This window comes from Acanthisitta chloris, unplaced genomic scaffold, assembly GCF_000695815.1.
Source record: "Acanthisitta chloris isolate BGI_N310 unplaced genomic scaffold, ASM69581v1 scaffold3927, whole genome shotgun sequence".
NCBI classification, from domain to species: Eukaryota; Metazoa; Chordata; class Aves; order Passeriformes; family Acanthisittidae; genus Acanthisitta; species Acanthisitta chloris.
The window spans coordinates 2,024-24,504 of NW_008684147.1; the positions used below are offsets into that span (position 1 = coordinate 2,024).

Consider the following 22,481-nt stretch of genomic DNA (forward strand, 5'->3'; position numbering starts at 1 on the left):
TTCTTTGCCACATGTGTCTTGATAATGTGCTGCAACACTGGATTGTATAGAGATACCTATTGTACCTTCTTGTGTATAGCATACTCTGCTTGCAATCTTGCATATGCCTAGCAAAGAATATGCTGTTTTCTTTTTGCATGGGCCAATTTTTCAGAACTATTGAGTAGCCCAAATTGGGTTCTTTGTCCCTTTCAGAGGAAATATGCTTTGGTTCTAAAACTGCTGCCAGGAAATTTTGGCTCTACTGATGTTTGTGGTAAATTCCTATTTTTTTTTTAAGAGATGAAATCCAGATTTTGCCTACACTTTTCATTAAAGTGGATACCTTATCTTGATAGGTTTAATAAGTCTTTTTGTTCTATGTGTTTTCAGACCTGTTGATACTGTGTGTATTGAGGGGAAGAAGATGCTTTGTCGGTATGAGGCAAAGAGCTGTTTCCTCTTGGCTTTTCTAGCTGTCACAGCTTTTTTCATCAGTGATGCTCAGGGCCAAGGTAAGTCATAAATAGGAAGATGGAACTTTTCACTCTGATGTGCAGAAATAAAATTCCTTATTCTGAATGCAAGTGTTACTTTGATCTTAGTAGGATGTGAATCCAGTGCTACTGAAATGGAGCAGGAGTTTTGCTGTTGATCTCAGGGAGCAGGGGCATGTAGAATTGCATGTTCATGTGTGCTCTTTGAACCAAGTATCTCAAATAGTATAAATATTTGTGCAAATTCAAGTGTCTCAGAATGAAATATACACAACAATTTTTCTCTTACTTACATGAAAGTACTGATCAGAAACTGCTGTGACTGTACTCTATGTAATAAGTTTGAAGGATCAGCTATGATATTAAGCTTGTGTGGAATATATATTTTTTTCTTCATTGGAACAGTAGCTGTTTTAACACAACATTCAATATTGCACAGATCTGTTAAATGTCACAGACTACTGCAGCTTTTAAAAAAATCTCCTTTGTAAGTATTAAAGGATACTGCTGGGATTGTTCAGCTTACATACTTGTTGGATTGTATTGACAGTGGCTTGACTTCTAGAGAAAATTTATCCTATTGCTTGGGGAAGGAGGGAGGAAGAATGCCAATGAGTTTTTATTATTTCTAAAGAAAGACATTTCTCTCAACTTTATATTTATGTAATCCCTATGATATGAGACTGCATGGGCATAACTGGGAGCAGAATTTGATCCTGGGGCTCTTTTCAAGTGTTTTGTATAGTGCATTATTCATGAGCACATTCAGAGACTACTGGTAACCTGAGGCTCTGAAAGTTCTGGTAAATGCAAGTAGCAGTGTTGTCCAGCCTGCGTGGCACTCAAGAACTGGGGAAGCAATACAATCTTGGATGTTTGGGAGTCTGTGAGTGTTTTACAAGCCTCTCCCAGAACTTAGGAACATGTAAGCTGTAATATTTGATGTGGATGATGTGAGGTGAATGAGGAAATATATGTTCCCAATGTACAGCACATCAGTTCTGGTCAGAAATGAGGTCCAGAATGTTTGTGACTTAATGAGACAATGAAACAAAGCATATGGTTAGTCCTTTCTCTGTATTCAGTCCTAATACATATGGTTAAGATTTGCAAAACAGGACTGGGGATTCAGATCTATCTCCAGAAATTTTTTCAAACTTAATCTTGGGAAATGATACTCTGCCCCACTAGGGTGATGATAAAGATTGTTGTAAAACTTTGATTTAATCAGTTTTATGTAAGGAAGAAAAAAATCTCAAATTATTAACACAATGAAATGAAATTCAGTGAGTTTTTTTCCACAGTAATCACACCAGCAGAAGCTAGAGTTGGTGTACTTGATGAACAAAGAACAATACTTCCCTTGTTCATATGCTTTTTCAGTGAGCATCAACTGTGGAATGCTGTCAGCAGTGTGAATCTAAGTTAAAGTGGACTGTTGCCTTGGTCCAGCATGACTCTTATGCTATTGAATGAAGTGATATGAAGTCTCTATTCCACGTTCACAGAATAAAAATATCTCTTACTACACTTAAAGTAGTAAGATGTTCTCAAATCCTTTCTTTTCTCAAGGTTGCCACCCCTTGCAGTAAGCTCTTCATGCAGCTGGCTAACTATTTACAGTTTAATACAGCACTACCAGTGTTTTTCTCTGTTTTAAGAAACTGTACACTCTGCCAAGGTGTAGGAAGAGCTGGTATTAGTTCCAGCTTGTGTTTCCTTCCTTTGGCAAAGATGCTCAGGTAAAGGTGTGTAATATGACTTCTTGGAAAGGAGAATATGTTTGAGAGACTGAAGCCAACATGCCTGAAGCTACAATTTACTCCTTTAGCTGCGGACTTAGCTGCATTGAGCTACATGGCTCTATCTCATTGGTTGCCTGAATGCTTTATAAACCACATAGTGCCATTCAGTTTTTACTCTACAATTATTCTTTGTACACTACTGTTTCTTCCTCATTCAGTATAATATATAAATAAATGTTTGTCTACTTATGTTCTTGTACAGTACATGAAAATAGTGCTGGGCAAGAAAAATGATTCAGAATTTTTCATTTATTCATAAAGTGCACTGATTTATTAGTTTTTCTTCTGTATTTAAATATAGAAATTTTTCTTTGTGTAGCAATAATTTCCATGTGTTTTTAATGTAATTTCTAAGTAATTGCAGTGCATATTGTCTTGTTTGATTCTTATGACAAAAGTAAATTGGAAGCCACAAGGTTTATTTAGCATCTGGTCTTGGACTGTTGGATGGCTTGGTGAACTCTACATGGGCAACTTATGGTATTTTTCCTTGCCATTAATATATTGAATAGTTGAAAACATTATTTCCCTAATTGTCCACTAGAGTCATATGTTTGGAGTGCTAATTTATCTGGTGGCATAAACCAAAGCCTTGAACTTGCCTGTAGTTTTCTTTTGGGTGACTGCTCTGATGTTGCTGATGGCCGTTCTCTTTTGCATTCCTGTAAAACCACTTAACGAGCTCTGGCTACTGATTTTGATCAGTTAACTGACTCAGCTTGGATTAATTTTTTTCCCTTTCTGCAAGAAATGAGATTTTGTTCCACAGACAATAAAGGTCCAAAGAAATAAAGATATCCTCTTCAGGTTGGTGAATGTGTAGTAATTCCCATCAATATTTTGTCGTCTGTTCAAGTGTTAGATTTTTAACTTCCTTAGCTACGTGTACTTTTCTATGCCAGAACATTAGTCTTTGCACAACTAAGACACAGTTGAGTATCTGTCTAGTGAATAACTATTTTCTTATGGGTAATTGTTGTGTGGGCATGTCCCTTCCCCTGCACTGCCACCTTTGATACAAAAAGTACCCAGTGAAAATTGACCAGTTATGTAAAGACTATTCTGGCACAACTTTTCTAGTCTTTCACATTGTAACTCTGTAGTAAACAAAAAACTTTTGGTGATTGTGTCCTTCTTTGCTTGTAAGATCTGTGATTGTATTTTAGGGGCTCCCAAAATCTACGTGGTTTGGTGATGGCTAATAGCAATTAGGCCAGAACTATGCTTCTTTGTTAGAAAGTGCTTTCATAAACTGTCAAGTTGAAAGTAGGCTGGAAAGGAATGATGGGGAAGGAAGAAGATGGCAGAGAAAATGAATTCTGAAATTCTAAGACATGATTGTTTTTTTGTCAATTCTTGGTGCTACTTTGTTGCTCTCTGCTCTGCCTCTTAATCCCCATACAAATTTACCTCTTAATCCTAATAAAATCTGTGCCATTTTCACACTTGCATACAGTCATTGTTTAAAAGTTTATTTGCTATTCCTGAGACAAAAAAATAGTAAAAAGAATTGCATATTTTACAGACTTCTAGGTATGATTTGTCACCCTTGGTTCATTCAACCCCAATTCATTCTGATTTATGTATAGCTCAAAGACACAGTGAATCTTGAGAATGAATTAAAAGCTCTAATCCATAATTACCATCTGCTTGGCTTTCAAAACTCTTTGCCATAGTTTATCTTATTTTATTACAATTATAGCATGCTGACTGTTCTTGCAGAAACCTGTCCAGCAAAACATTTTGCAATACAAGGGCCAAATTTTCAAAGAACTGACATATTTGCAGCAATTCCTGCTTGCACTCTTGCTTGCAGCCTCTTTCTTCTAGACTTCAGGGAGGTGACAGGCAGACTGAGGATGAGGTCTGACTAGATTGTGCCCAGCAACTGAGGAAATACACTGTTTATGTGTGAGCCCAGTGCTGAGAGTCTGAACAGCTTTGTGTGTGGAGTTGGTGTGCTGCCTGCGGTTTCTGTCCCCTTGCCTCTCTTCTTGAACTTGTTCTCTGAAGTCTTTGAGTATGCAGAGGTCTTACTAAGCTGTTCTTGGTGCTTATGTACTTTTTCTGTGTTCTGATGGTAAGTCCCTCTAGACAGAGAACTGCAGCACCTGCCTTTGGTCTGACAAAACTGCCACTTATGGAATGAGAGACTGGATGCAAAGGAATATCTATCTTGTATTAAACCTCCAGATTTTTATTTCAGAGACCCTCAACACACATACACATACACATCCCCTGCCTAACTCTCAAAAAACTGCAGCCTGTCTCCTTCCTTCTTTCTTCCCCTAAGCTGTTGGAAAAAGAACCACATAGGAAAAAGTAATCGGTTCAGGACAGGTCTTTGGCTGCTGCTAGTGCCAGAGCTGTATTGGCTGTAGCAGGTCAAATGGAGAGGCCAAAGACTGCTGGCTAGCATGTTCTGCCTATTGTCTCAGCTGTTCCACGTGTTGTAATTCTTAAATCTTAGAAATATAATGAGAACTGTTGGTTTATTATATCTAATGGACCAACAAACTGGGAACATGAGCCTAGTCAATGAAGAGCTGTCTTAGTCCTGGGGAAAAGAAATTGTCACTTTCCCCTTTCAGATAATTTCCCTTGATTCTTAGACATACTACCAGAAAATTCAGGGGTGCTGGTGACAGAGACACCATGGGTTTGGAAAATGCAGGAGAAAGTTCAGGGGGCTGTGGAGGCAGTGGGAAGAGGGAGGAGTAAGCAAGGTTGATGAAGACATTTGTTAAAGTTTTCTAGCCCTTTCTGTCATTCAGCCTCTGAGTAGCTTCCCTGGCTGCCTTTCCCTGTAGATCAGTTTGTTCTCTGTGAGCCAAACCTCTTTCAAATATATGAAGATTTGCCCTTATTGGCAGCCTTAGACACCACAGGCTGCACTGCTAGCGGCTCTGCTGCAGCTGTTTGCTGTGAAGAAGAGGTGTGGGTCCCTGAAGCAGAGCAGAAATGTTGTGTAGAGTGTTGTTCAGCATCAGTGGAGCTCAACTGGGCTAACGGATGCAAAGCTGTGAAAAACTAGTTTATGTGCAGAGATGTGAAGTTGCTGTTATCGTGGTAACAAGGTGGGGTGGATTTTCCGTTTGTCCTTCTGTGGGTTGCTTCAGTGATTTGTCACATCTTTCTCAGTCATTTCCTACTTTTGTTTCACCTGCTGCTCTGGTTTGAAACCTAGGCGATGGCACAATATAAATAGAAGCCAGATTTACTTACCATCCAAATTGCCCCTGTCGAAATCTTGACTTGTCTGTGCATGCCTGCTAGTCTTGATGAGACTGAAGCAGTGTTTGCAGCTGCAAGTCTTCGTGCTGCTTAAGCCAGGTTTGCAAATTGGGCAGCTGATATTCCCCTCTGTCTTGTGCATGCCTGTCTTTTCTCTTGGTTATTCTGTCTTCACAAGGCTTTGAAAATTTGGCCCTGAGTGACATTAAATGTGGGGAAATTCCCATGGTAATATGAGGTAAAGGAGGCTAGGTCATGCATCTTGTCAGTGGAAGCAAGGAGAGCAATTTTAATTCCCATATATTAACAAAGAGCATTTTTATTACCAGCTTTGCCTGCTAAACTTGAGTCTTAACATCTAACACTGTTTGTCTTTCTGTCCTCTGCTGTTAGGTTGTTAGTTTGTTTTTGTAAAAAGATAAATAAAAGGTATGTCTGAGGGAAGTAGTGCACCTGGGGATGTCATTTTACAAACTAATAAACTGATATATGTGATATTTTGAATAACTTGCATCCTTTATAATTAAAATTTTGTGTTGTCTTTCTATATGTGTTTATTTTTGTTTGTTTAAAACTGGTGGTTGCTTTTTATTTGAATTTAAAATGTTGTTTTCTTTCCCAACTTGCAGTGTCCCCACCAACAAGACTAAGATATAACGTAGTCAGTCCTGACAGTGTACAGATCTCTTGGAAAGCCCCCAAAGGGCAATTCACTGGATATAAGCTTCTTGTCACTCCAAGTTCAGGTAAAACTAAAATTTGTAAGTTCTCTTTTAAGGTGAAAGCACTGTCTTCCTAAGGCTGAAAAGCTTGTCAAAGGCTAGTGTCATCCTTCAGGTCTAAAAAACTGCGGGCAGGCATTGGATAATGGAGTATTGACTGGTCCACAGAAGAGACAGATTGACTTCACTAGAGGGTGGTCATAGGCATAGAATATAGGAATTAAATGCTTAAGTTGGCAGAAGTGGGTGAATGCTAGTTATGCTTCATATGAAGTCTTTGGGAATTGCCACTGATCATCTGTCTTTGCCTTTCTTTCAGTGGGGTCCAAGGAAGTCTAGGAAGTGTTCATGGGAAAGCATAGGAGCCCTATTTCAGTCAGAGCTTTGAGTCTGACCTCCCTGGGCCTTCCCCCATAGAAAGCTTCCCAGAAAAAATCAAAAAGAATTTAAAAAAACAATGTGTAAACATTTTTTTGCCTGAGTACTTGAAAAGGTAGACAACAAAGTGGCTGTATAGGGCTGTAGAGGTCCTACTTCTGTACATTTAAATTTAGATGTAAATCCAGTTTTAGCATGCAGCCAAAATAGATGTTTGTGCATATTTGTATAGTCTCTATATGTTAGTGTACATAGGAATGTTTAATATTTGTATTTATACATGAGAATTTCCTGGCCCGAAGGAAGTTGGCAAAGAGTAGATGTGGATACAGTGGGGCTGGAACTGGCAGCCAACCACAGAGCAGTGCGAAAGCCATTGGGTATGATGTTACCAGACTTGACAGTTTTTTGTCACGTTTCCTTTTTTCTTAATTAATAGTTTTGCTGGACACCGTGGCTGTTCCATGAGGCTCAGATACAAAGGCTGATTGATTTATCTTAATGTTTCTGGGTAGGCTGCCTGATTTCTTGCTTCTCTGGGATGTCCTCTGGCCTGGCTTTATGGATAGTTCCAAAAGTAAGAACGCTTGGGTCATTGTAGAACTTGAGGTAGTTTTGAGTCATTACTTTGTCTGCTTTTCTTACAGCACAGTAAAAGTTTTGTATTTATATGTGGTGTTTTTTGGTCTTTTTTCTTACAGGTGGAAAAACAAATCAATTAATTCTTCAAAACACTGCAACCAAAGCAATTATTCAAGGTCTTATTCCAGATCAAAACTATGCTATTCAGATCATTGCATTCAGTGAGGACAAGGAGAGTAAGCCAGCACAAGGCCAGTTCAGAAGTATGTGCCTCTTTATGCCTGACATGCAGAATTTATAGGATATTTAATGTAACTTTTGAAATGGAAACAAGTCTGACACAAAGGGGGACAACGTAAAAACAGTTTCTTTTGTGGTGGAAGGCTAATCAAAAGCCACGGTTTTTAACTGGTACTAGTACTGGAGGCCTGAATTGATTGTACAGGAGTTCTGGCACTGGGCTATCTTGTTTTCATTGTATTGGTATCCCTTTCTTCCTCATTCCATTAGGAAATTAGCCATTGTGGAAAGATCTTCAGTGAGTGGAAACAAGAAGGGAAGTTCTGTATTCTGATACTTGAAGAGTTTTCTGTCCTTTAGTCCAACTTTTTCTTAAAACATTGTTATAGCTGTGCCAACTGGCAGCTAGTTGCTAGTTCAATACTATGAAAGGCTGAATTCTTACTGGTCTTCAGCTGCCAAATGTGTTTACAAATTTACTTTTTTATCTGATCAAGACATACTATGAATGTCTGTATCATAGTGATATATATATGTCTTGGCTGATTTATCTTGATTTTCATGTTAAACCTGTTCAATATGATCAGTGGGGATTTGGTTGATAAGGACCGAAGTGTGACAGTGCAGGAGAGCAGTGAAAGCCTACTGTATTCCCTTGACAATGAATATTTCCCACTGTCATTGCTAAACTGCCTCTCCTTTATAACCAGCGCAAGATAAAATATGCTGAGTGCTTCATGTGGTGTGTGTCAAAGTCTTCGTAGCTTTTCATCACTACAACTGTGTGTTTACTATCTCTAATTCTGTCCTGGTTAGGAAACCCACAAAACCACAGATGACTTTAGCATTAGACAGAAACTGACTGAAAGCTACACCAAGTTCTATAATATTAGGTGTGGCTGTTTTTTAAATGACCTTTTTTCTTCAGGAAAACTAAAGTTGGCAACTTGATTTTAAAATATGGGGAACTGTGGTCTATTTAGTATACTCTGCAGGTGAAAACATGTAGTGCTTAATGAGACTGGAGTTTCATTTAATGGTAAGATGCCTTACATGAGCAAAACCAGATACAGCATGTATACAAATTCTTCTTTTTGCTATCCTGTATTCTAGGGCCTTATTCCCCTTCTGACACTACTTTTTGAGATGAAAAGAGGTCAGACCTTTAAAAAGCTTTGAGAATATCCTCTGGTTTAGCAGACTGGAGGTATGTTTTAAATGCTGCTGAGTTGTAACCGATATGCAAAGAATTCTCAAGCCTGCAACAAAATTTTGTCCTTAAGAGTATTTCTCTTTATCTAGCCAGGTATAGTTTCTTATTCTAGTGCTAATGCATTCTTATTCTGGTATGTAGTATGTAATTAACTAAGATCATGGGAATATTTTTTCCTTTGAAAATGGAGATGCAAAAACATGCACTAGATAAATTTTTGCATATGCAGTATTTGAGCAAGACTGGTGTCTTCTTGGCTCTTCTTCCTATGTGGTTAGAATTTTGACAGTTCCCAAATCCAAAAATCTCTGTGAGGATGTGACCAACTGTCTCCTTTGAGTGTTTTCAGGCTTTTGTGCTGTTTCTCTGGAAACCTGCCACTAAACAGCATGAGCATTGAAGGAGACCATCAAACATCTCCTTAGCTGGCTCATAGCCTTTTCTCAAGGGAATGCTCTTAGAAGGCTAAGTAACAGCATCCTTTGTCAGTGGTGTTATTCTGGCTATTTCACCTCTCTTGTTTTAGTCAGTCTTCTTTAGCTATGGATTAAACCAGACTTCGGACTAAGACCTGGTGTCATTGTGGCACTATCTGTAACCCAGCAAATAACTGAGATCTACCTTGGTAAAAGCTGACTCCTCATCAGGCTGGTGGACCTGAATTTGCTTTTGAATCCATTTCACAATTGTTCACTAAAGACAGAGAGGAAGCACAGCTACAAATGTTAGTAAGAAGAGGAGCCAAATCTTCAGTTGTTTATTCACCACTGTTCTTACCTCTATACTTGGAGTGTGAAGGTTGTACGATCTGCAAGGGGTTATTACACTGAGAAGATCACATTTGAGTGTTTGACAATGGTTTGTTGCCTTCCTAAAACCTAAGTCATGTGATTATGTTTTGGATTGGAAGTTGGAGCACTCCTGATTGATTCCAGTGTTCTGTATTCTGTTGGATAAATTAGTGAAATCATTTAACTTTGGTTCTACTAATGTACAACAGAATGCTTCTACTGTCTCTTTTGTACTGTATGTTTCAAGAGACAGATAACCTCCTTTCACCTCCTCACAGTGGTTTTCTTTTTGGATGATGTAGCACAGAGAGACTTTGATCCTGGCTAAGGCTCAGTGCCTGCTTGGATGAATGCTGGTCATAATCCAACTCTACATAAACTAAAGTGTTTAATTGGAGTAGAATTTTATTTTCTCTGAAAGGTATTCTCAACTTCATTGTTTTAAGTTCTTTGTGGCCATTGTATACAGCTGTTGTGTGGATCCTCATTAGCATTCTAAGGAAATTTTTTCCTATTACCTGATTTTAGTCATGATTTTGCCAGACACTTTCAGACTATTAGCAGAGTGATACTGCTACTAATGTAATATTAGGAATTGCTAACCAAGCTGGGTTCTACTTGTCTCTAGTGAGAGGTTTGGGACATAGTAAAGGAGGTATCCCACTCAGTTGTGGGACAGGAAACTGTTGAAGTCTCAGCTTTGGAGCAGCCTTGCACGCATGGGAGTACTTGATGCCCCGAACACAGATATGGGCATGGGATCTAAGCTGATTCCATAAAGTGGATAGTGTAACAGCTGGGTTATGTGCATTTGTCGACTGACTTGGAGTGGAACTCTGCAATGCTGGACTTGCCCCAGCTGGCTGTGCCAATTTTCTGGACTATATTTCCAGTGTGGGATCTTGTCTGCATGGGCTTAGGTGCTGATGTCATTATTTGGACTCTCCTGTGTGAGGAGAGTCACTTTTGGAAACTTTAATGATAGAATGGGGAAAGATCTATTAAACCCCCCCCAAAACCAAGAAACAGTCACTAGTTATCTTAAGATGTTGCATGCAACTACTTTATCTGGACAAAGAAAATGACATGCTTTTAACGGCATTGTTTCTAGTTTGACTATTTTTCTCCCCTTACTTTTCAGTTAAAGATATAGAGAGAAGAAAAGAAACAAGTAAATCCAAGGTGAAGGATCCAGAAAAAACAAATGCGAGTAAACCAGCTCCAGAAGGTCAGATCATAACACGTATGACTTATGTGATATTCTGAAAATAATCAGCTTCTTTGTTTAACTTGGCCAATTGTAGAGATTTTCTATAAGTCAGTTCTTTAAATCTGGTTCCCAGGGTTAAACTAAACAGAAGGGAAAAATCAGTGTTTGCAGGAGGATTGGAGAGTTGCTACAACAGAGGTATTGCTTTTAGTTCTGTGTTTTGCTTTACCACTTTATACAGTGAGTATTAACTATCACCACAAATAGACAAAAATGATTAAAAAATCATGTTGCCTGTAATCCACACTGGGTGTACTTTGAGTAGTGGAAGAGGGGTGTGTGTGTGTGTGTATACATCATAATAACTTCATATCATCTTGACTGTAAGGCAGATTTACACTATTAATTCCCACTTAAAGTCTAATTGATACTATTGTATAAAGAGGCACATAATAACTTGATCATTCTGTCCTAATGTGGGTCATAGATATGAAAACATTAGAAATATTTGGGGGGGGGAAAAAAGAGTTAATTTTGTCCAGTTGCAAGGGATCCAATCTTCTGGTGAAATGTGATATTGCTTGCCATGAAAAGTTCATCTAATATGGACACTAAAATCTATTTCAAGCTTAATATACAACTCTGTTTCCTGTTATTCTAAAATTCAAATAGCATCTTCTTTATGAAGTAACCCCAACAGTAATTATTCCCTTCAGTAGTTATTTATGATGTACAGAACAAGCACAGACGAGAAGAGCTTGGTATGACCTTAAATAATCTCTCTGTGAATAAACAGGACAGTTTCAAGGATCCTATTTCCCCTGTCCCTTTTAGCTCTGTCTCTAGTAATGCAAGTATCAAAGGCCTCACCCAAATCTCCTTGAAGCCCATGCAAATTTTTCTCACTTGAGTAGGTTTTTATTCTTACCATGCATACTTGTGTCATGTTGTATTTATTAACACTATGCAAGTTTGTTTCCATACAGCATTTCTGAAGTCAAAGCACCCTTGAATTCATCCCATTGGGTGCATCGGCAAAAATGTTAGCCAGCGTTTCCAACACTTAAAGAAACAAGCTATACCTGCTAGTACATGATGGGGTAGTGGATAGGTGATCTTTCCTACATTATGTCTAGAGGAATACTGAGTTGGAAGAAATGAGAGAACTAAAGAAGGAAAATGTGATTTGCTTTCTTAATGAAGGGCAAGTGATAAAAGTTGAAGGAGGGAAAACTGGGCCTGTAATAGGAAAATGTTGATTAAAGGCAGACAGAGGAAAGTGTCTGCCAGACTGTGGGAGAGGATTTATGCTTTTTCATGGAATAGGGGCAAAAATACAATTGGCAAGAGGACATTGGATCTGCAGTTTCTTCCTTTTTAGGATTCTTGTTTACTTGTGAAGTCCTTAGCTCAGTACTTTCCTTCTCCCTGCACAATTTTCTGCTCAGTTCTGTGAGAGCTGTTTGTATCAGAGTGAAATGCATCTCAGTCCAGCATTTGTGAATAGCTACTGCCTTAGACTTACTGTAGCAGGTTTTACTGGAAAACGGGGGCATACATTTGAAACAAAGGCAAAACTACAAACTTTTCTATCAGCAAACCTGACTAAAAATAAAAACCATTATGTTAATTTTCATGAATTATTGAATTTGTTTTGCCCTATTACCAATTTATTGTAAAGTAATAGACCTTTTTCCTACAGTCTAACGATTGCATATTTCTTCGCTTTGCACAGTATAATGATTATTCAAAGTGATGGAGATTCCAACTGAGTGACTTCAGTGGGAGTAGGGTGAGATTCCAAATGAAAACATTATGCAAAAATAACAGCATCAGCCAAAAATGTATCACTTGGGTAGAAAGGGACTCAGAATTGATACACAGAGTAATGGTATCAAAACTTTCCTGGTTTAATATATAAAGACCATTCCACCTCAAATTGAAATCAGAGCAAAGAAATAAGGAAGAGTCTGTGAAAGAAATGGATTAAAGAAATAAGTGCAATTTTATGGCAAAACCATGAATAATAACTTGATCCTCTGCAGATGTTTGACAGGAAATTATTTGAGTACAACCAAATGAATTGAGGTCAGCAGTCAATTGGTTTCATAACAATTTAGTGTATGGCTAAATCTTTTAGATTTAATAGCAATCCTGAAACATTCTGTGGCTCTGTTTATATCCTTGATCAAGTTGGTAAGACCCTGGGAATTAACAGTACAAAAGAAATTGTTAGAATCATTAAGCTTGGAAAAGACCTTCAAGATCATCAAATTCAACCTTTGACCTAATACCACCATGGCCACTAAACCATCTCATGAAGTGCCACTTCCATTCGTTTTTTGAATGCTTCCAGGGATGGTGACTGCACTTCTTTCCTGGGGAGCCTGTTCCAATGCTTAATCTCTCTTTCCATGAAGAAATTTTTCATAATATCAACCTGAACCTCCCCTTGTGCAACTTGAGGCCATTTCCCCTTGTCCAGTTGCTAGTTACCTGAGAGAACAGACTAACATCCACCTGTCTACAACCTCATTTCAGGTAGTTGTAGAGAATGATAATGTCTTCCCTGAGCCTCATTTTCTCCAGGATAAGTACTCCCAGCTGCCTCAGCCATTCCTCATAAGACTTGTGCTCCAGGCCCTTCAGCAGCTGCTTTGCCCTTCTCTGGACACTGTCTAGCGCTTCAATGTCCTTCTTGTAGTGAGGGGCCCAAAACTGAACCCAGTACTTGAGGTGTGGCATCACCAGTGCCAAGTACAGGGGCAGAATTACAGCCTTGGTCCTGCTGGCCACACTATTTCTGATACAAGACAGAATGCCATTGTCCTTCTTGCCCACCTGGCTCATGTTCAGCTGCTGTTGACCAGCACCCCCAGGTCCTTTTCTGACAGAAAGCTTTTCATACACTCATCCCCAAGCCTGAAACTCTGCATGGGATGGTTGTGATCCAAGTGCAGGACCCACATTTGGCCTTCTTTAACCTCACACAATTGGCCTCGGCCCACTGATCCAGCCTGTGCAGATCCCTCTGCAGACCCTTTCTACCCTCCAACAGATCGACACTCCAACCCAGCGTGGTGTTGTCTGTGAACTTACTGAGGGTGTTATTAATGTATTTGTACAAATGTTTTTTTTACATCTTTGCAACAGTGGCCAGGTTGAGTTAGGTAGAATAATATCTTACCTGAAACAAGAGCAATCTTTGCCCATGAAAGAAATTGAAAACAACAATTGTCCAGATTGCGATTGTCAGTGGTTGTGGCTTCTGCTTGTCTTGAGTGAAAGAGTAGCAGAAATGTATTTTACCTTTTGTCAAAGTCAAGTTTTGATGTAAGGTGGTGCCTTCTGCGAACATCTGCTCCACTTGCTACAGAAGGATGCTTATATATGAAGAAACTAGAGTGTCTTTGCAAACCTTAGAAAGACAAAGGTCATTAGTCATTCTCCTGCATATGGAGAACTGTCTGACAAAATTTTCCAGTGTGAATATTAGGACAGGTTTGGCATTTAGTAGGCCAGAAAATCTGAAATCCTTGTTTTGGAATAATAGTAATCAATCATAATAAAGCACACACAATGTCAATGTGTATGAAAATGCATGTAAACTCTGTCAATAATACAAGGTCTGTCTTGTGCATTATGATAACTCATGTATGTTGCTGATTCTTCTGAAAGGCACAAGAGGCACATAATCAAGGAAACTTGTTGTTTATAAATACCTAGATAATATACTTTCTTCAGGGTCACACAAAAAAATCTAAGAAACTTCACTTGCAATTGGACAAAGATTTCATCATAACCCTTCTGATCCTAGAAACTAGCTCTTTCCTAAGAAATACAAGATGGATATATATACCCTTCATTCTACATGGTTCCAAAGCATCTTGCTCTTCTTTTCATCTGTGGCTTGGAGGACTGGTTCCTCAGTACTCTCCACTATTCAACTACCCACTGTCTGAGGCTCTAAGCAGTGCTGGGCTGTGTGAATGCCTTCTCCTAAACTTGCAAATCTACCTTCTTCCGTCCTTAAATTTCATTGTATTAGCGTTTTGTTCTGTCTTTATGGAATTGTGTCAGTGGGTTGTATGGTTTGCTAGTAATTTTTCCAGCAGCTTCAGTAACTCAGATGAAAATTTTCCATCTATTCTGTCATACCCATTCCAGTAGTTTGAAAAGATTTACTCCTTTCTGTCCTGCTCTAAGTACTATGCTCTTATCTCAAGCAAACCTCTGGTGTATATCCAGTAATGTTATGGTGCCAAATTAATTCAGGCTTAATGTCTAGCACTCATTGATCAAATGTACACTTTATATTTGATTTCCAGAAGCTTTCTGTAGTTCTCTTGCACAAACACTTTCAAGTCTTGAATCTCCTTTCTACATTTTTCAGAACCTGTCATTTTTCAGCTTAGTGATTTATCACTGCTGTGCACACTCATGTTAATAATGTCAGAAGCCTTTTCTCTTTTGAGAAAAAGCTCACAGATGAAGCTTCTTTCAGCACGCACTGATATTTGAGTACTTGTACCCTGGCACTTTCCCAACTCCCTCATGTACAAAGCTCCTTTCTGTACAGTGACAGGGGTTAATACATTCTGTGCCTTCTCAGATGTTTTACAGTTTCTCAGAGAGCTTCTATGAGTGATTCTCTAATCAAATCCCTTCGGGGAGGGGAGAATCATGGTGTTTTGACTATATCCTGTGGCAAATATGCAACTCTGTCTTTTCTTTGCAGAGTATTTCTCTGTGTATCTCAAATGGTTATAGCCTCCCATTTCACTAAAAACAATAAAACACTGAGGGCTTGTTTTATCTTCTTGCTTGTTGATTTGGTTTTGGGGGTTTTTAGCTGAAAGGTGTTGTGGGTGAGCCTAGGCTAGCAGCTGAACTCCCACCTAGCTGATTGCTTAATCCTCTCCCCAGGATGATGGGAGAGAAAAGAGGAAGAACATGAATTAAAAAGTTCATGAGTTGAGATAAAGACAGGGAGACTGCTTATCAAATACCATGGTTGGTAAATGGAATCAAGTGGGGAAAGATTTACTTAGTTTATTGCCAGTTTAGAATTGGTAATGTGGATAGCGGGGAAAAAACAAACCTCAAACATTAAAACAGCAGTTTTCCTCCCTGTTTTCCCAGGCTCAGATTGACCTCCTCCCAGACTTCTCTCCTCCTCCCTTGTTATCACTACAAGTTACACTCAGTCCAAGTCCCTTCAGAGAGGAAGCGAGCGGTGCAGATGGGGTGTTGAGGGGTTAATATCAGGATGTAGTGGTTTCTCTCTGCCATTCCTTTTTCTCGTACCTTCCTTCTCCAGTACATGTCATCCACAGGCTCCAGGGAATATCTGCTCTGCCATGGAGCACTCCCTCCTCCAACCTTGGGGTTCCCTATGCTGTTTCTCACTCTTTTTTCCCCCCTCATACTCTCTTTGCTTGGAATTTTATTATGTTTCTTATATGTTTTCCCAGAGGTGCCATCATCTGTCCATGGATGGCCTCTTCTCAAAAAGGGTTCCCCTGCAGCCTTCCACCTGCCAAACCTGGGTTCAAACACCCAATACCAGAGGTGCTTTATTAGTGCTTTGCCAGCAGTAAAGCATTTACACAGTCTTTAACCTTGGAAAGGTTAAAGGAAATTTGGGAAATTCTCTTACGCAAGTCTCAAATCATCTTGATTTGGGATAGCATAGGGCATGTAAGGACCAAATTTCTCTTCTGAATCAGGTGTTTACAGGATGAGTCTTATACAGACTGTAGACTGTTAAAACAATGAGAAATAAGCTCCCATAAAAGATTGTGATTTATGTATCACAATGATACAGTTACTTTCTCATTGTAAAGTGCATGTAATATATTGATACAGTAAGTATGACTTGTTTGGAAGGTGAGCGATCTTCACTGCACAGAACATGGTGGTGAGTCCAATCTTCCCAAATGAATATTGCATTTCATCCCTGAAGCAAGTTCATTAAGGGCAGGTGTGGGTTTTTTCCACTGATTCCTATGAAAATCCAGTGATGTGTGGTGGAGTTAAAAACATGGGAGAACTGCAGCTTTCAAAATCCCTTAGGTCATTCTTTTTGTTGAAGTCACCATTACCACATTCCCGGAGGCAAACTGGCAGAACATTACCTGAGCTCTGTGGGCTGATGTGGAGCCAACTGGAAAATCTGAGAAACTGGTGTTGCCCCTCAGTTCTCTGCCCAAATGGAGAGTAGAGGAATCTCTAAAATCAATTGACAATAAAAGCTAAGTTTGAGTTTGTTGGAAGGCTGAGACAAGCAGGTAGAAGTTTAGGAAAGAAAACTTATTGCTAAACTCTTGGGTAGTGGGTATAGAAAGGACAGCAAAAACTTGCACACTGTGTGAGTGAAAAATAATGTAGAAATCATAGTGGGCCTTAGAGAGAGAAAAGCAGAGGCTCTGTATAATGAACTGTGTCATGCCAGACCTTAGCTGCCGCAAAGTGTAACAGAAGGGTGCAGAAGCCAGGTTACATATCTGTATGTAGGTAATGTAACCTAAACTAATGGTAAAATCAGTGAATAGTGACTTCATGTGTCTTGATTGATATTCCTGCATTTGTATATTAATTTAAATATAAAAGTTTTTGAGGGAGAGGTAAAAATTGCCTGTAAGGATAACCAAGTGCTTCCTTTGAAAGAACTGAATGCTATTAGTGACCTTTAGTGAATTTAGCATTATTAGTGATATTATTATTGTTATTGTGCATACAGATATATACACATACAAGTTACAAACATCATGAAGAATGGCTGCTCACATAGAGTTCCCTCTGACACGTGCTGGTCTCACTCTCCTCTTTGTTTTCCTTACTACTCAGTGCTGCACAGAGAAGAGATCTTGGTTATATTGTACTAAATTTCAAGTTTTTAGCACTTTCAGTGTTTAGTACCATAAACTGTCCTGGAAAGAGAGCTGAAGATGTCTGTCATGTGATAGTTACCTGTTAAGTAGGGGTAAGTATTTCTGCAGTTTCTTTTAGATGTGTGTGACCTGCCAGTGCTCTGAATCTTGCAAAAACAGTATCTCTTTGGTGCTGGATCTTTTGTAGTTTTTGTTGTGATCATAACTTTTAGCTTCCTGACCTGTGTCTAGAGAATAGGTGGAGTCCTCAGCTGCCTGCAAAAACTGTGTAGACATATTCAAAGTTATTTTGTTTTGTGGTGGGATAGTTTTTGAATTTTTTTGTCTTCCTAATGTATTGTACATTATCAGCGATGCTATTACTTACATTATTTCTGCAATACTTCAATGTGTTTCTGAATTATTTTTTTATCCAGAATGTATTTTTCTTCCAGTTCTATGCACATTATCAGATAATGCAAAGTTATGTCATTCCTCAAAATGCCTTGGTATATGTGTCTCAGGTTTCTATTATAATAATTTTTGCAGTGAGGTTGAATCAGTCTTTGGATAGTGATAGAAATGAGAGGTACAGGAAACGTAACACTGATTTTCTTTCTTCTTCTGACACTCCTATTGACTTCAGTGCAAATAAGCTTTGACATTCACTTTGTAGCTGTTGAATGGTACTATTTAACCAGAGTAAGAAAAACCCGCAGAGGGATATATTAAAACACTATTCAGCAGAAGAGACTAATTATCTAATTTATTAACTTGTGTGTTTAGTTAATTTCAGACGCTTCAGTAAGTATTACTCGACAGTGTGAAATGAGTGCTATGAGGTATTTGACTAAGCCACAGGAATGAATACTTTCTGAACTTCTGCTCCATTGGCAGTGTTTCACAGTTTTACTCACTTCATCCTGGCTAACGTAACTGCAAATGTTGGGTTTAGTCATGACATTTTTAAATTTTTTTTTATTACTTGCTGAACTTCTAGGCTATGGAACTCATTAAATATGTCTTTACACAACCTATAATTTGACTTGCTAGCTTGAGCTTTCTGGAGGACATTTTAGCTCTTGATTATGAGCAGCAGAAGAAAGAAATTGTAACTATGCTGTGTGGGTGTTTTCCCCCAGTGCCATTCTGATATTCTTAAACAGTCCTTGTCTTCCCAGCCCTTGCACATTAATCTGCTTCTGTAATCTGAGGGTAATAGCAAAGTTTGTTGGAAAGTATTTGGCTCTTCCACTCAATACAATTTTTTTTTTGTCTTGTTGGGACCACTGAACCATTTAGCCCAGTAGAATTATGCAGGGTTACCTAAGCTCCAACTGGTACCAAAACAGCATATGGTTCCAATAGGTCTAGGGCGATCAAGCACAGGGTTGGCCAAGCAAGTACTAACCAGCCACTTGTGTAAATGGAACTGGCCCCTTTGATCCCTTTATCTTCCTATTTTCCCATGCTTGTTCCTCCAAAAACTCCCTTGATCCCTCCTTTTCAATGCTTTTGGCTCCTCCCCTAAACATGTCATACTAGATCTTGTGCAATCCCCAGTTACTCCTTACCTCCTAAGCAGTAACCCCCACCAGTCTGAACCATGAGCAGACCATGTCTCAGATCCCCATGCCTCCCTTGAGGAGACAGGGTAATGCTTGGACCATGCTGCAGCATTCTGAGAATGTTTTGGACCACCACAAAGCTTTGGCAAACATTTATAATTATGTTTCCCTCACCACACTCTTCTGACCACTCTGAGGCTGCTTAGGCCAGAAATAATTTTCTAGACCTAATTTTGGTTTCAGACTCTCTCACTTTGTCTTTGGATTTACTTGGCTTTGTTCAGCCCAACCTTAATCTAAGCAGAGAATCCATGGTGTCTCCTATGCCAGCTTTCACTAGTGAAAACAGCACCTGACCATCTGATCTTTGCCAGTAGGATTCTTGCTTAAATGCTTGCAGCCAGCCTGGTGTGTCAGTGATCTCACTGCTGGTCAGATCACCATCTTGACGTGTGCTAAAACATCTCTGCACTGGACTCCATAAAGAACCTGACCAGCAATCCTGTCAGTAGGCCCTCATCCACGTTAGGTTGGCAGAACATGGGTTTATTTTGACAGTGTCTGTTTTTTAACTTGTGCCAATTGTGATGGTTTTCCATTCTTCTGTGTGACTCCTTATGGATGTTATCTTCTATTTCAAGTTCAGGTGATGTGTATATCTGTTCAAAACATGAGATGAAGTAGACTTGTCAGCATATGCTATTGCTTTCTTTGATATATGAGCATAGGATACTGCATCCAAGCTGTGTAGGTTTCTGTGCTTCTCAGAAAGTAGAATTCGATCACAGTCATCCTTTAAGTTTCCAGTATAGTCTATAAACCTGTGAGCTGCCATTCAGAGCTTTGTATATTAAAAATTTCCTGTTAGTCACTGAAGGACTTATGGGAGGAATCCGTTGCCAGGAAACTCTTGGGTAAACCCCCTTTTACTGTCCAGAAAGTTTAGCTCATTATTCCGTGGATGATCAATACTCATTCCAGGAATTTGTCATAAGAATTTCTCTGGAGGAAAGAGCTTTTGTGTCCTGTGACAACTACTTACAACTTGCATTTCCTTCTGCAATGGCAATACTTCCATGGACCTGGACAGGGTAATTTGGCAGACTCCTTCCCTGCCTCCCACAACTGAAAAATGTGATAGGAAGTATCAGCACTGACATGGTCAGAATTCTTAAGAGCTTTTCCTTTGCCATAATTTGATAGTTGCTTTGGAGAAAACAAAGCAAGCTGCACTTAAGAGGTTGAAGCGTTTACATCTGCCATCTGGCCAAACGAAATAGCCAATAGTTTTCTTGCAAGTGTGCTGAAATCATCTGAATAAGAGATAAATGTATTCTTGAGAGAAAACAAGCTTGAAACTGAAGACCCAAAAGTGACTATGAAGGCTGGAATTGCTTTGAATAGTGCACTTTGGACTTGACAGAAGGAACCCCTGATGAAGTGACATCAGGGAAGAGAGAGGAACGGAGAGAGAGATTGGGAACAAGGGGTTAATTTTAACATAAGAAAGGTCTCTTAGGCATTTCTTAACAGCCTTGTCTATTCTGGATATCTGTAAAATTGTGATGAATTTTATTTATTTACTTTAGCCTCATTTGAATATTAATTTGGAGGTTGCTGGATGTCTTCTTCAATTTGTATATGCCAAATGACAAACCCTTGCTTTGTCCCAAAAATAGAAAGCTTGGCATTAGAAATGATGGCCAGTCTCCATTCTTACCCAGGGATTCCACTTAGCTCCTGGCTCCTCCTTTCTGTAGGAGGAACTTCTTTTTTCCATGTGTCAATATGCTAACATCAAATGAATGGTTCTGGTTGTGTATTACCTCTCATAAGTGTTCCAGGCCAGGCAGAAGCTGGAGATTGGAAAGACAGCCTTTCTGTAATCCACAGTGTCCCCTCCTGTCCCTCTTTAGGAACTCTCCTTGAGTGCATCTGCTTCATTGAAGAGTAGACACAGTGTTGACAGATATCTAGAGAATCTGTAGTTTGGAAGAAGAAAGCAACTTCATAGCTCTCTTTCTACTTTCTCATAGTAGCCTGTCTTGGACCTAAGTGCAAGTTCCATTTTTGTCGCAAAGTGATGCAGCTCCTCATATCAGAACTACTCAGGTTCATAACACTTGAGTTAAAAGATGCTTATCCTCATGTTCATAACCCCTGAGTTATGTTTCTCTTCATATCTCTGTGCGGTAAATACATATAATGCTTGGTAAATCTGAACCATTACCAACTGAAAACCTGTCTGGGCTCTTTTTCTTTGGTAGCTTTCTCTAAGGCATTGACCTTTTTTTTTGTGCGCAGTCTATTCTTAATTGAAGTGGGAGACTGCTATTCACATTCTCAAATGATGGATTAATAGAAGCTCAGATGAATGAATGATCTTTCATTCTCTTCAGTCTGCTTTTCATCTCTTCAAGTCATTAGCTCTTGAGCATCCATCTAGTCCTCAGGGAACTGGCATGGCTGGGTTCTGCTGGAAGCAAGAGACTCTTAAGTCAGATTCAAGGTCTGTGTTGACATGTTTCATTATTGAAACACTTTCATTACTACTATGCTGAGAGACTCCTTACCAGTTATTCATCATCTGGCAGCACAAATTCTCATAATTTGAAGTCTATAGGCTTGCACATGACTATGTATGTTCTAGGCAAACATCTCAGTATATCATTAGTGATGCTTGTCATTTATAGAAGACACTACCTCATCTTTGAAACTGAGGCTACATAGTAACAGGTTGAAACTCTGGTCAGTTTTTTTAATTTGTGTGTCAACCTTGAAGGAAGAACAAAAAAAAACCCCAAAAACAAACAACTTTAGGGAGGTGGTAGGAAACAGATACATTAATAAATACTGAAGTGCAAGACCAAGAACCCCTTGTTAGAAAGCTGTGATCATAAAGGATTGATGTGTTCATGAGCAAACTCATCATGGATTTGCATGCCATGATGAACAAGCTCCATTGCTTTATGCTCTGGTCAGCAAAATGGAAGATAAAGGTTAATGTTTTGGTATCACTTTTCAGGGGTGATGATCCCTGAGATGGACTTGTCTTGAATGCTGAAGGTGCTGAATCTTTTGTTTATCAGTTGTCTACAGTACAAGTTCCCTTTACAGGCTATTCCTTACTCTGTGAGGGTGGGTCTTGTTTCATAGTCTGGCTCATTCGTCTGATGCCAGCACTGTTGATCAACATCAAGCATGAGCTTGTACTGAGGAGAGATGATTTCAGGGTCTTTTCCACCCTCATTGAAAAATTCTAGGTCTTCATGTCTGTTCTGGGTCTGCTGATGCAGGACTTTGATTCTGGGCTGTCTCATGGTCAGCAAGTTTTGCCTGGTGCCCTGTGTGCTGAGTAAGCTGTGGTGTTACAGCTGAGATATGCTCCTT

At 39.2% G+C, this 22,481-nt stretch overlaps 1 protein-coding gene across 1 annotated transcript in view; it reads left to right on the forward strand.

The window, feature by feature from the left end:
• The first annotated feature begins 406 nt into the window (after positions 1-406).
• Positions 407-22,481, forward strand: part of COL14A1 (collagen, type XIV, alpha 1) — a 112,936-nt gene continuing 90,861 nt past the window's right edge. Inside the window, exons 1-4 of the mRNA XM_009079201.1 lie at positions 407-494; positions 6,145-6,261; positions 7,317-7,460; positions 10,583-10,669. Of these exons, the coding sequence (XP_009077449.1) occupies positions 407-494; positions 6,145-6,261; positions 7,317-7,460; positions 10,583-10,669 (436 nt within the window). The remainder of the gene's footprint in view (positions 495-6,144; positions 6,262-7,316; positions 7,461-10,582; positions 10,670-22,481) is intronic.